The sequence below is a fragment of the Triturus cristatus genome, chromosome 12 (assembly GCF_964204655.1).
Source record: "Triturus cristatus chromosome 12, aTriCri1.1, whole genome shotgun sequence".
Classification (NCBI taxonomy): Eukaryota; Metazoa; Chordata; class Amphibia; order Caudata; family Salamandridae; genus Triturus; species Triturus cristatus.
The window spans coordinates 163,632,981-163,648,548 of record NC_140595.1 but is presented as its reverse complement, the minus strand read 5'-3'; the positions used below and the strand labels follow the sequence as shown (position 1 = coordinate 163,648,548).

Here is a 15,568-nt window from a genome sequence, read left to right as displayed (position 1 = left end):
ATGCGCCCTATTACAATGAATGCGCTGCCCCAGGGAAGCCGCAAACTCGCGCTGCCCTGGGGGCGGCGCATTCATGTGACTCCGTGTTTTCACGGTGCAGGCGGCCACTAGCCTGCACTTTTAAAGGGGATTACAGATCCCCGTGCAAACGAGTGCAGTCAGTGACTGCACCTGCCTGCAAGGGGATGTCTGGGGTTATGGACCCCCTTTTTCCCCACCAGACGGCTGCCCTCAGGGGACGTGCTCACGCTGCTTCACCTAGAAAGTGGCAGAGTGTGAGTGAACCCCTGAGAGCTTCTTTGCCTCTGCGCCTGAGTCTGTAATACGGCGCCAGCGCAGAAGCAAAGGACTCCCCTAATTTGCAAAGGGCACGCCCCTATGCAAATGAGGGAACGCCTCCTGAAGGTAGTGCTGGCGCTTTAATTATGCCAGCGCTATCATTATTTGAAGGGGACGCACAAGCGTCTGCGCCCCCTTCTGTTATACCAAAGTGCCCCAGGGGTGCGCAAAGCGGGCACAAATGCCTGCTGCGACCCCAGGGCACTTACTGTAATACTGCCCCACAACTCGCTATCTTTTTAAGTTGTGCGGTATTAGGGGTTCTTACCAGGGTACACGTCGGGGGTACATACCCAGGGGAAAAATAAACCTCTGCTCCTGCGCCTCAGTGATCCTCTGCTCTGCTCCTGGCAGTCCTTGAGCACAGGCGCCCAGACTCCAAGCCCAATCCAGACGCTGCTCTCAAGCTCTCACCCAGCATGAGAGAAGCATCGGGCTTAAACTGCCGACTTTGGTGCAGGAAACCAGGGTTCGAGCCAGGGGGTCGCGTCCACATCCTGTGATTCTGGCCAAATCACGTAATCTCCCCGTGCCTGAATGTGTAATGTAAATACGGTGCTCATGTAAAGCGCTCCAATACTTTCGGGCCGAGTTTGCGCTATATAAAATATGCACAAAAAAAAAAGGCTGAAGGGAACTGCGAGTCTATGCCTGTTCTCCACCCGGCTGTGCAACACAGCTCGGGTTGGAGAAATGTAAGCCTGCATGTCGGTTTGGCTGGCTTAAAACGGCTGGCCAAATTTACATGCGCTCTTACAGTGTGCACCACTCCTCCTCCTTGGCTGCTGCTGACCTATGATGGCCCCGCCCCGCCATAGACTCGGCGGACTCCACCGACTCGGCTGAGTCAGAGAAAAATAAAATGATAATAAAATAGTTTTATTCTCAGTTTGTGATTCATCTGCTGCCTTTCAGCAGTGTGGCGCCGCTCCTCCGCCAGGCTGTGCTGGTGAAATATCAAGCTTAGAGTGCCACTAGCAGTGAAATTTTTTACAACCGGGATATCCTCAAGGGTGAAAGTGCGCTTTTGCAAATACACCTAATATAACATAATGTAGATCAGCGCCAGACATTATGTAATTCAAGAAATATTTCAAGGCACTTGGAGTACGAAGTCATTGGGAAGACTGGCAATCAGACATGGTCACTCTTTCAAGGATTGAGATGAGTGGTTTTTCTATAATTAACAGTGGGGTGATTTCTTATTTCTGACGTTTATGTCTTGACGGGTCTCTTATCCATCTGTATATGCCAATAGCAATATAATAGCATGAGTATTAAGATTTAATGTTTATTGGTACATATTAAAATACACATTTGCTCCGAATGTGGATTACTATAAGATTATGGACTTATATGCTTGCAAGATCTGCTTAAGTCATTCTAGATAGGATATATATTTAATAATATATTTAATAACATATTTATAAATTTAATCTAGAGAAATTTCACTATTTAACTCTGAGTCTACGGTAAATCAAGTATTTCTATGTTTTCTAAATTTTGGCATGTACTTTAGATTTTGTTTCCTTCCAAAGATCTTTAACACCTTGCGATACAGGTAAGGTCTCTCTATCTTGGGGTGGTTTGCCCCTACATAGACCCCAACACTACAGCTAATGTTGCAGTGCGGGGATCATTTTCTCCCTGAGTGTTTGAGTGACCTGCAATTAATGTTGCTCAGGCTTTCTGATGCCCCAGAGATACACGTGCAATTGGTATCTTGCGGTCAAAAATAGATGTTCCAGACATGCAAACGAGGTCTGTTTCTCTCCTCTCAACAGTGGCAATTTACAAGTACCAGGCACATTATGTGACCTTTATTGTGCACTTTGCCTCATTTTTCAAATTCAAGAGGGCATTCTGTGACTTAGCCTATTCTGATCAAGAACAGGAGGCCTTGGTTGGCTGTTTCAAATATTAAGTAGCTTGCAGTATGGTTGTTCTTGAACTGAAGGATCTCTCCTGCCTCTGCAACCTCACCGCTTGATCAAGAAGCTGCAGTGTGGCAGAAAGATATATGTTCATACTGTCAGATTCACTGGTGCGTCACTACCTAGATTTACAACATACTGAGAACGATGTGTACTGGCAAGTGGTTGAGGCGGTGACCCTGGAAAACCATGGAGGAAACATCAACAACATATGGACCGCAGAAATTCTAAATGGAAGGATATGCTCAAGAGTACAAGTATTGGATCGAATGATGTGAACAAACTAAGACGGCTCCTAGTCATTTCCACTTGATTCTTGTATCTTTGATCTCATTCAGATCTTTAAGCAATTGTGATAGTGGTGCCTACGATACATGGCATTCATGCGCTTGTTCATACCTTACCTGGGCCTTTGATTGAACTATGATTAACTGGATATTTAATGTTACGGATTTGTGTATTTACACTGTAACAATGATGATTCGCTATCAGTAGAGAGCATTGGCTCTAGTTCAAACCCGACCTGATATTGATATAGGAATTATTCTCTTTAAAAATGTTCTCTCCTAAATTTTACATTTGGGATTTTTTCACCCAGTACGCATGCTGCAGATCGGCGCATATAAATTCTCCCTGCTTCCACGGACAGAGTAAATCTACAGTCACACACGCAGTCTCACATCATACGCTAGGGCCCATATCACTAGATTCACACTATTACTCTATCCACACTGAATATAGGAGAGAAAACTTTGACCAATCTGCATCTACAATGAGGTCAATGCGACCTTAATGATATTGCCTTGAGTCATGATCTTGAACATAAGAAATACATTTGAAATTCAATAAAAGACGACAAAGAATAATCATCCGACACTGTAATTCAAACAAATGCTTGTTTATCTAAAATTAATGCAAAAGGAAAGTCAATCATTAGCAAATCGTTATTCTCATAGTTACCTATTCTAGCTAAATGGGTCAGGACAGGTCTCTCGGTAAAGTCTCTCGAGCTGCCGTCCTCAGCATGAAGTCCAAACGCGATGACCGCAAGGAACGCGATGAATGTAAAGAGCGCAAAGAACATGAACCCTCTCTGGTCTAACATTTTTATAGGAAAAATAACAAATCAAAGTAACAAATAAATGTTGAATATCCGTTGAGCCACTGAGCAGAGCGAGCAGGAAAGGAAGTCTTTAGATACATTTAGAAAATCTCTGCTCAGGAAAAATCACAAAAATAAAAAGACGGAAGAAGGAAACTCGAGTTTACAAATGTTTCTTTCGACAAAAACTCTTCCTTGATATCTTAGCAGAGCCACCGCAGCATTGTCATTGTTCATTGTGACTTTATCCTTGTCCAAGGGCAGTTGGAAGCACGCCCAGAGCTGCTGTCCTCACGGAAACTTTTAATTCAGGCAGAGGCTGTGGTCAGGTGACTCTCGACCATGTTCAGTAAGGCCTCTCATCAAAATTCGATCACTCGAGCGCAGGCTGTAAAAGGCAGCCATCTTTATCTAGGCCAAAACGGACCATCTTAATTAAAAGAGACAAAAACAACGTTACCACATCATAATGATTGTACAGTGTTAAACCCCTCTAATACCCTTATGTGTATGTACTTATCTAGCCCTCTGCAACGCATTAAAGCATTAGTACACGTTATTTTAAACGCACAAAACACAAAACAAATAGCTTTTGTGAATAAACCGCACACTATTATTAAGCAACATAAATGCATCCCACGTATAGTTTCTCTCATTAGTAAATGTTGGTTAATCAAACAAAACAAACTATTAATTAGTAATTTCAAATTAGTAATATTATTCATAACATATAGACAAAACTGGAGCTTATAACTCGATAAATTTTCAACAGAAAACTCTGCTCCAGCACGCACACTATCTGGAATGCAGTGGTTGTAGTGAGGACATCTCTAGCTTGTAGGCACATAACCTATGGATGTGTGTAAAATGATAAACCATGGACTGTAAACTTTACATTTACAATTCCATGGGGCGGGTTGTGATGCCGATCTGATTAGTTTGATGTGTTAAGAGGGTTGTGATGGCAGGCGTCCATTGGTGGGGTGGAGGACACGAGATTCATTTCTAAGATGGGGGCGGCGTCAGCACTCGAGTCATTTTTGGACAGGCAAGAAGATAAGACAAGCAGCGCCTGCAGGGTCCTCCCTGGCTGCACTAGACTCGTTTTAGCAGGCACCGTAGATCGACACACGGGCATGCTACGGATGTAATTACAGTAGGTCCGTATTGACGTGGGTACTATTGAATGGGTCACAAATGTTGTATGAGGGATTATTTCTTGGCAGAGCGTATGTGCTTTTTTGTAACAAGATGGGTTTGGCCTGTTTTTTTTATAAGCAGCAATTGACATACATCATTAAGTAAGTTGCATGGGGTGAGTGAGAGTGCATATCTGCACGTATCCTTGACATGGTGTTCTCGTAGCACACACTATGGTTGATATATTGGTGGCGATCAATCACCGTGGTTGAGATAATAGCGGTATCTGATTTGAGGTAGTCACGATGTTTGCGTTACAGCATACATTCTCACGGGCAGGGTGTCCTATGGATACACACGATGGAAGATTGTATGTTGGACACCTCTAAAGATATTTGAGTATATTTGCGGGTCCACCTTGCTTCATGGGCATATATTGCATAAGTCACCTATGCTTTGTACATGGATTCCCCTAATGCATGTTTTTGCCCTGGTAAGTGTGAGACAGGCTCCTGCATGGGATATAGAACTTCAGAGGATTCTTGATATACTGCATCGTATGTTCGAGTATCAATCAACCACCTTGAGTATGAGCACATTTTGTGCATGATGTTTTGAGCACGGTCAATTTTAATATAGAGATATTGTACCTAGGTATGTGCTTGGAATTATAGATATAGTAGCATGGTAATCTTACATGATTCTTCCATGATGCTATGATAACCAGCATGGATTATTTTTACCCACGTGATGATGGCCATGGTTGACTGATGGGTAACTAGTAGTGGACTTGGGCCGCTGTATTTCTGAAGGTAGTTTATGTGTTTCAGGAGTCTCGGGTAACTTTGATTGGACACCGGTTATCCTTCAGCAGACAAATATTTGGCTGGCACCAGTGGAAGGTGCAGTTGGAGGAGGAGTTCTATGACTTATAGAGGGTGTGGTGGCCCTGACTAATGTCATTGCAGTTGAGCCTAGGACCCATATTGGTGGATGCGGCTGACACCCTACATATCACACTGCTTAATGATGTGTCATATAAGCATACATTCATGGCCGTTCTTGATAGCGACTGAGAAATAGATGATAGAGGCGGATTTTTGACAGGTTGGAAGATTTAACAGAGTCCTCAAGGACTGTATCCAAGAGGTGAGAAATTGCAGTCTAAACAGAAAAGAATTTGCCCATGAAAAGTTATTGAGTTATCTTATTACGCCACATAGTACTACTTGGTCGAGCTCAGGTAAGCTACTTAAGAGCCGCGAACCTTCTTCAAACATACATCCTTGGTGGTTGAAAAAACAGGCTGATGAGAAGGGAATTTTGAGAATGAACACAGTGAATGTAGGACAGAGAGTGGTTGAAAAGCAGGAGAAAATGAAAAGGAAATATGATGTGCATAAGATAGTGTGTTTACTTAATTTAAGAGTGGGTGAATGGGTTTGTATCCTGATACCCGGAATTATGATTTAAACCACATCTAAATTTGGCAAACCATTAAACATTTTCAAAATTAATCTATGTAGTGTAGCAACGCAGGATAGTAGAGTTTGGAATGTTATGTGTTTGGCTAAATTTGACAGAAGTGGTGCAAAAAAAGAACAGAGTTATGGAGCAGTGATTGATAAAACAAATGATTAATTCTTGGTTAAGATGGGGGAAAACACGGGTTGAAAAAACTCCTACCGAACAATCAGAATGTGTGTTTGTAGAAGATGTAATAAAAAGAAGTGCACCAGATGAGCTGATGAACTCAAGTTATGGTGAAAGAGCAAAGAATGAAACTAGTTCTGAGGCTTTGCGGGGCAAGATTGGAGGCAGAGTTAGGATGCATTCTATTAAACGCAAGGATTTTGTTTGAGTTTAAGCCATCTCATCCATTTGATTGAATTTATTGGGACAAAGTTGCTTTGTTCCTATTTTTTTTGTTTTTGTGTTTACGTAATGTATATTTGGTTGTTCTCTTAAGTAGTTGTTAAATTTACTCTTGATTAAAGAGGGGAAATGTTTTATATTCTCAATGGTTCCGCGAGCCATGGTCTTCTTTTACCACGTGCCAAACTGTTTTTTATTGCGCCTCATGATAAAAGGCCACCACGCTCTGCACTGTTTACAGTATCCCAGATTCATTTTCTATTGTGAAGACACTGTGTAATTAAAGCGATCTTACGTACTCCAAATAACTGACTACCATATAAAACCACTCAAATTACTAATTCACCACTAATCCTTTATGAGTTCCGGAGTAGCGTGCTACTCGCCGAAAAGGGCTTTAACACCCCATCAAGGGTAGCAAGCACTATATGAATGCAAACCTTTTTCCCTCTTCTATCCCTTCACTGTCCTTCTCAGTCCAAATACCTGACTAACATATCCATCACTCAAATCAATTTCATATTTCACTCTATTAATTCACCACTAATCCTTTATGGGTTTCGGAGTAGCATTCTACTCGCTGAAAAAGCGCTTTGACGCCTCATCAGGGGTAGAAAGTGCTATATAAATGCAATTACAATTGCTTACCAGATCAGGTTAATTGTTACAGGAGTCTTTGCAGTATAGCGATGAGTTTTAAAGTCAATAAGAGCAATTTAGCTTGTACACCATTCGGCCAAGCTTTGTTGTTTGTAAGCTTATATTTCACAATCTGGTGTCCATTTTCATTTGAGCAATATGCCTCAGTGTGGTGGCAGCTTCTTTGACAATCCTTCAAAATATGATCAGGGGATTATTCTCAGCATTAAGTTTGGCCCATATGGGCAATGGCCAGAGAACTTCTTTTGTATATTTCATCCCTTCATGTCTCTGTCTCGTGCAGGTGCCGGGAGGAGTGTCCTATTGGAAAATACGGCCAGGACTGCAGCGAGAAGTGTGACTGCGTCAACGGGGCACGCTGCTACCACATTAATGGCGCGTGCCTGTGTGAGGCTGGCTTCTACGGCTTCCGGTGTGAGGAACGCATGTGCCCCGATGGTCTTTATGGCCTTCAGTGTAACATGAAGTGCACTTGTGATCTTCATCACACGCAGAGGTAAGAAGCTGTGTGCCCTAGCATGTGCGTCCCTACAGACTGACTGGAATCTCGAGGAATAATACAGTCATCACCAGTAATTTAATAGAGTTCAAGAAAAGAGGGAGTTAACTTTAGGAAGGAAGTCAGCAACACTTGAGGGTTTTTGTGACCAAGGGTAAAAGGCTTGCTCCCACAGAGGAAGCCCCTCACATGTGAATCATTAATCAGGATGATTTTACAGGGTGATAAGTGCATTCTCAAACTCTCGTCACCCCTCGCCCATAGATAGCCAACGCCTCAGGAAGTACAAACAACCACCAGGCTTTTGCCTTTTCTTTAGCAAGAACAATATCTGCGTTCCAGTGTTTACAAGCTCAGCTTCTTCACTGTAACTAACGAAGGAGCCATAAAGTTCACCCACTGACCCCCAGCTGTTCAGTGATGGTTCAGACATTCACTGTTCGACACAGCATAGGTCAATCTACGCTTTGTTATGAAAAATATGTCAACTCCATCAACCCCTCTTCAATATATAGCTCTTATTCAATACTTATTTATATTTTTAGTTTTATAAAGTCCTTCTATATGGCTTTCAAGCCTTGTTAGAATTCACGTTGCAAATAGTTACAGTGGCTACAGCTTCCCAACTAGAGGTAGCTCTGCACGAGTGTTAGTACTGGATCAATGCCTGTGGCAAATCTATAGAACAAACACCGAGAAAGCTAGTAGGTTTGGCTTGCACTTTAGTTATAAGCGATACCTATTGATATTGCCAATTTGCGTTATGTTTTTGTGTTAGTGATACGAGCAGTTATGCTACTAGAATTGCCTGAATTGAGCTTGGGAAATCTGCTCAGAGATACTGCAGCCCCCCTTAATCTGAACAGGATCACACCTCTGTCACAGACGCATGTGCTGACAGTCAGGCAGTGGTTAATTTGTAAAAAAAAATAAGTGCCGGGGCTCTCATCAGGAGGCAGCTTGCACCAGCCTATTTCTCCTGTTAGTGCCGCTTAACCAATTGCTAACCATGAAAGTGGGGATAGGATGTGGTGTAATAGCCAGAGCTGCCGACTTTGGAGCTGGGGAAACAGCTTCAAGTCTTGGTGTCGGCTCAACATCCTGTGATTCTCGGCAAATCATTTAATCTCCCTGTAAATGAATGTGTCCTTAACTGGTGCTCATGAAAAGCGCCAGTGTTGATGATTAAGTGCCGGTAGTGAGCACCGGAAACCACCGGCTCAAATTAAGCACTGCAGTCAGGGCATCTTGGGGTAGGCAGGTGAGTACAGGTGGACAAAATGACGGACTGTGTTCAACGTCCCAGGGTCCCTGCTAGTCTCATCCTAAAATCAGTGTAAATGGAGATAGAAGCTAATGGTGCTGGGGAATATAATCATAGATTAGCAGACCTAATATAAAAAGAAATAACTGCCTTAGGAGCAGCCGGCTTCTTGGGTGAGCTTAGCAGGGCCAATGATGTCCCCGGCACAACTTCTCTGGCTCAGGCTCAGTGGTTAATACACCCAGTCACTTATGGACAGGGAAGGGCCAGTGCAGGGTGGTGGGAGAGTATTCCACGAACCCAGTGAGAAGGAGGGAAGCAGCAGTATCTTTCAGTCAGGAATGCACTGATCTCCTCATAGATAACAGCTCAAGATTCACCAATACGTCAATGAGACACAACTGTCCTTGAACGTCTCCTCTGCTTTAGACCTGGATGTCCAGCACCTACCTGAAGCCCAGCCCAAGACAGAATTCCTGCTCTTTGCCAAGAACAAAATACAGTACAAACTTGGCTCGATTACAGAAACCTTTGTGACTTCAAACCCCGGCTTTCGACAAATGACTAGTCACTTGGAATCACCCTGGACCCTCTTCCTCACCGTCAAAGCACACAATGCTTAAACAGAACAAAGACGGCCAGGTACCAGCATCTCTTCTAAAGAAAATCAAATCATTTCTTCTAGAAAGCAACTTCAGAACTTCCTAATACGCTTGCATCTGTATGAGATAATGCCCTACTTTGTGTCCTCCCAGACTCCACACTGGCGCCTTTTAGGGGCATCCCACCCACTCCAACACGTTTCATCCAGGGCCTGAAGAGATGTGATCACATCACTCAGATCCAGATGGCACTCCATTGGCTCCTCTTGCCAGCCCCTGCCATCTTCAAAACAAGCTACTTCCTTTACAAAGATAACAAGACCAGCACCCGTGCTTATCTCTTATCCTACTGACAAGCTTCCAATCTCTGGTTGTACTCAGCATACCAGAGCCAGGACACCATCAGACTGCAGAGCAATCAGTGGAAAAAGGAAAAAACAAGACAGCAGGCCATTTCCATCTGTGCACCCAGGATCTGGAACAGCACCCACATATACATCAGACTGCCCCAATGCTAGTACAATTTAGAAAAAAGAGTTGAAGACTCTCCTCTTTTATTAACTGTGCATCACAATTGCATTAACCATCCGCAACTTCCACTTCTCTTACTAGCTGACTGCATGCTTGCCTTTACCATGGACAATGCTCTGCTGCCTTTTGACTAGGTTTGTGCTATAGAAATATATACATACATACATACACTGCACATGCACTCAGCTGGGTTTTGGTGTGGTGAGTAGTGCTGCTGCTAAGGGCCAGGGTTGACAGCAAACCTGTAGTTTTGACTGCCAGTTATATGGGGCAATGAAGCCATTAGGGCTTCCAAAAGTATAATGATGCTCTTGGATAGCTCTGAGCCTGTTACATGGCACCATCGCTCTCTTCTGTACCATCTGCACCTCCTTCCTACAGAAGTGGTGGTTGGCACAAGCTCCTCGGGCTGCTTGCCCTTCCCGCCTGCTGCTCCCTGGAGGACATGTTTCAAGCATCTCAGATGAGAGGATTTCCCCCACAATGTAAAGGAGATTTCAGGGAAGAATGCAAGGCGATGGTTGGCGTTAACTGACATTTCATTGTAAGGGGAATCCATTCATGTATGATGGCCATGAGTTAAAAACATGAAATGGCAGCCAGCTAAGGTAAAGGGATTATCCTTGCAATGTAATTGCCTTTCCGAACCAGAACAATGTGCTAAGACACAGTCTGCCTTCAGTCTTGGTGAATACATAGTGCATATCCCCAAACTACCTTAGATGCTCATAAGAAATGCAAAATCTACCTAGTAAACACATAGTCATCACTGAAATGTCATGGGCTATTAGCAGAATGTTGCAGATTCCCCATCAACCCAGTGCCTAAAGAGGGCTCATCTAAACAAGTCAATGGCTAAAAGGGCCACCCAAAGAGAGTATGTTGTCTCTTGAGTGGTGTGTTGACATGTCATCTAGCAGACCACTAATCTGTTTGTAACCACAGCTAAAGCTATTTGGAGCCTGACCTAAGACAGGGCAGACACATGGTCAATGGTGAAAAGTGAAGGCAAAGGTTTGAGTCCATTCAATGCTCTGTGGGTGTATCTATTGGACACTACCATGGTGTGTCCTTAGTAAGGGGTAGAGCTAGCCCATAGAGTGTCATATGTTGGATGATTAGACGGGTTTCGAGGTTGGTTTGTCCAAAGAGTCTGGCTCATCACTTTTCCTGGGCTTTTGCTGGGGTCAGCCCTTCAGTCAAGAGAGAGTGTTTGGCCCTTCTGTCCTGAGTTTCTGGTTGATACCATATCCAAGAAGTCTGCTTTTAGCTTTTTCTTCAGAGGTTATCTGGTCTATGAAAGATTTGGCCAAGTTCTGTAAAGCTGAACACACTGTGCTTTCAGTGTCTTCCCACAATCCCTTCCTCTCTGTACGCTCTGTTGGTTAAAACAATGTGACATTGGTATCTTGTTGCCAAATTATCAAAGTAGCTGGGTCCATTTCAACAGAAAGCGCTACGGGTGGTACACATCCTTTGAATTTCATGTTTTCCAGCACGTGGAGGGATTTTCATGATCCTTACTTTTGAGAATGAGGTACAATTTAACTTAGTTTGTAGCACTAAATAATAAAGCATTATTATTATTAAGACGAATAATAATACTAATAACGTATATTGAGTTGTAAATATATATTTATGGTTTTTGTAAAGCAAAAACAAACGCCTGAAATTACCTGAGCACTAGATTAAACGCAGATCTCAATTTAACAGCTGGAAATGCAGAAATAAGCGCGATCCTAGTCAACGAAAAGATAGTTCTTGATCACCTTCCCAAATTTCAGTAATAGTCCTTCAGTTTAAATTTGGGATGGAAGGGCGTTCCGCAGTTTCGTAGCAACTACTGAGAAAGATTTTCCTCCCTGCGTTGATTTGTGAAAACTAGATGAATTTACTAACAGCGCCTGTTTTGATCTCAGATTGTGTGTCAGCCAGTAAAGAGAGGACAGCTTGTTAGAGGGTTATGGTTCCCAATGCACAGGTCGCTATGCACAATGCACAATGCTTTGAAATTGATTCTTGCTGATCCGGCAGCCAGTGGTGTATGTTCATGCACTCGAGATGGAATTGAATTTGCAGATATTTAATATGAGTCTGGCTGCTGCATTTTGAATCATTTGTAACTTTTTAATGGCTTTGGTTGGAGGTCCTAAAAAAAACAATAGTTCAATCTAGAAGAAATAAATGCAATTACAATATGAATCCTTTGCTGAACCAAAAACCTACGAATGATTCTCTTCAAAAGCCTCAGATCAGTTTGACCTCTAGATCATTTACACAATCAACAGGCATTGGGTTTTGTCCCAAAGAAGAACAGCAGAAAGCCGTGTGTTGAACAGTAGAATGGCGAAAAGGAGCAAGGGTTTCCATTTTTCTGACTTTCAGCGTTAAATGATTTTGTTCCAACCATTGACTGACCATGGCCAAGACGTTCTGTAGATCAGCGGCTTACTTCTCCAGCTCACCACCTACCACAAAAAGGATCTGGGTACAGGAGTCTGCCAGATGGAATCTGCTGGGCCAAAAGCATCAGATACAAGTTGAATAATAAAGGCAATACCACCGACCTGTGAGTGTATGTACAGTAGTAACAGCAACAGTAATCCTAATGATAATCAGAGACCACAGATTTTATTGCACTTAATTGTTAATTCTGCACATTCAGTGGTATACCTTTTGTTGACTTTACAAGTATCCGCAGTTGCATTGGTCCTGCTTGACTTTCAGCCTTTCCACTGAAAAATGGGATTAACATCTCCCTCCCTAGCTGCAATGTTTAGGCGCCTTCAACGAAACAGATATATATATTATAATTACAGTCAATCAAACCTATCTGTGACCCCTTCCACTAGGCGACTAATCAGAGCCTTGTAGTTCCACCTAGATTCTGAGAATCCCAAAAATAATACTGAAAGCTTTTTAAAAAAACAACATCCGCATTATGAAGTATAACATGAGGTATGTTACTATTAATCAGTGGTATTCATTTTTATTGGCCTCAGAACCATAAGAGGCCAAGACTTGTCACTTATTTAACATGACTGTTATCCATCCAGATGGTTTAAAAAAAGCAGCTTGGCTTAGAGAGATAAATGTAGTACCCCAAGAGAGAGAGAAATTAATTGCCCCAATACCACACCCTATCACTGAGAAGTCAGGTTTGAAGCTTATCACTTAAATGGCAAAGTAACCACATAATCTAAGTCTCCAGAGCAATGCAGTGCTAGTTTTGGGATGAAGGTATGCCAGCTGCATTCAGGCGTCCTACAAGTGTAACAGTACATAACGTAACATGCAGCCTCCCGCAACATACTAGTCAATAATTACATATTATGGTTTTTCTGCCTACCTCACTCCTATGTCTCTCCTCCTTCTGTTTTCTGCATCTCCACAGCTGCCACCCAATGTCCGGCGAGTGCACGTGCAAGGCAGGCTGGGCCGGGCTTCACTGCAATGAGACCTGCCCCCAGGGATACTTTGGTGCCGGCTGCCAGGAGCCCTGCCTCTGTCTGAATGGAGGCACCTGTGACAGCGAGACGGGGCTCTGCCACTGTGCCGCGGGGTACACGGTACGTAAATCACCTGGGTGGGGGATGGGTGCATGTCCCAAACACTGTGCTTGCAAGTCATGGACTAGAGCCTTAAATTCCTTAGACTTGCTTTTTGCAGTATTTCACCACAATATGGACCCCAGAATTTTCGTGGACAAAATATTGAGGTCCAAAATATTGTGAATGTAGGTTTATATGGGTAAGTATAGGTGTACGTTACTTAATTCCACATACATGTAGCTTGACGACGTATTTATCTCCACAGTACTCAGATGAGCAGTTAAGACTAGTAGACCTACACTTGCCTGTATGGACTTACTTCACAATATTTTGGCCGTTGATATTGTCTCCACCATATTCAGGTAGCAAGAAGTTTCTTTTGACGCAATCCATTATTTCATCACCGGAAAGACATGGATGAGACATTGATGCTTCCCTACATGCCGAGTAGTCTTTGAACACAACATGAGGGTGTACATGGAATATGAATTAAGGAAGTCCCTGTAGAAATAGCATCAAATTCAGTTAGCACATTGATAGCCATGCCCAAAACAGGGTTGAAACATATTGTTGCTTAGAACTGTCCCTTAATTGACTCAAAGATAAGTAAACAAAACAAGACCTCATCCAAAAAACCATTTGGACCACTACTTAGGCCCACATAAAAGTGTCCAAGTAAGGGGAGGCGCCCACTTCCCGAGACAACATTCTTATATCTTCTGCTGATAGGATGACGGGATCGGCCCTCCACCAATCCCAGTAAGTAATGTGTGTGTACGGTTTCATGTCGGCAGTGCTTGCCCTAGTGTGGTGGTCAGGTCTGCTCAAAATGCAACAGGGTGTGTAGACCTCACCGTGCTCCATCCACACAGTGGCAGTGGCCAGATAGGTCAGGGCTTGTAGGATTCATAACATGAGAACCATGGAACATAGCTATAGCAATGTTTATACTCTGAAGCAATATGAAATGGTAAAAAAGACATCATAGAGTGGGTTGCTAAGCATGCTAATTCTCTTATTCTTTCAAGGTCATTGGTGTAAACACCACATGCTTTTCTTACAGGGAGACCACTGCTCCAGTTACTGCCCGTCCGGCTCCTATGGGGTCAACTGCTCCATGCAGTGCCCCTGCAAGAACTTCCTGGCCTGCTCCCCTTTTGATGGGACCTGCATCTGCAAAGAAGGTACAGTAGGACCTGCTCTACGAAGGGTTCTGGTATATAGATATGAGTAAGAGGGATTTTACTGGTATGTGGTTAGCAATGTGCGAAAGTACGCTATGACACCCATTAGAGATAACCCACAAAATCCTCCTCACTTATGCAACACCAGTTACTTAGGAGCGCCTGAGGAGAGAGCTGCAGGGTTTGGGTTCAATTTCAGATTACAACACAAAGGATGAAGCTTAGCAAGTTTCCATTAGTGAGTAGCAATGCCTTAAATGTAGTTCCATCCATCTATTCATCCACCATCCACCTTTCCTTCATAGACGATTGATCATTTATCTATTCATATTACCTGTTATCTCAGTGCCGTGAAAACGCATATTTCATCGGAAGGACATCATATCCATGTATTATTTTTCAAAATTCACTGTTTTCATGAATTACGGATTTTGCGTAAAAGTACGTCAATTCCTCAGCATGATTCAATGTCAAACGTCAATTAGACGTTCTTCTCTAAGCATAGTATTCTCAAAGTCAAAATACTTTATTTGATTTTAAATAAAAATCATAAAAGAGCAAGAACAATACATAGGTATAATAAAAACAGCCTAAGACATTAAATCTCTGAGGCACTTATGTATTTTGACAGGAATAAAGTGCATGGTAATCTCATTAATTCACTTTTATCGGTGAGCTTAGTGTGATGCACTTTAACTAGGAACAGTAAACTAAACATCAATATTTGGAAGGCGTAGCGTATAATTAACCTTTGAGTTCAAATTTTGAATAGACATCAAATTAGTGCTCATTCTAAAAGCCCACTCACTAGTCTTGTTTCCTTCAGCATTGTCTCGAGTTCATTTTATTGCATCTGGCACTTGTGTGGGAAGTTGTTGCCATCAGTG

At 42.8% G+C, this 15,568-nt stretch overlaps 1 protein-coding gene across 2 annotated transcripts in view; it reads left to right on the top strand.

Annotated features, from left to right (window-relative positions):
• Positions 1-15,568, top strand: part of PEAR1 (platelet endothelial aggregation receptor 1) — a 311,694-nt gene that overhangs the window by 213,925 nt on the left and 82,201 nt on the right. For both annotated transcript variants that reach the window (XM_085639753.1, XM_085639752.1), the window contains exons 9-11: positions 7,334-7,546; positions 13,341-13,515; positions 14,561-14,681. In XM_085639753.1, coding sequence (XP_085495879.1) covers positions 7,334-7,546; positions 13,341-13,515; positions 14,561-14,681 — 509 coding nt within the window. The remainder of the gene's footprint in view (positions 1-7,333; positions 7,547-13,340; positions 13,516-14,560; positions 14,682-15,568) is intronic.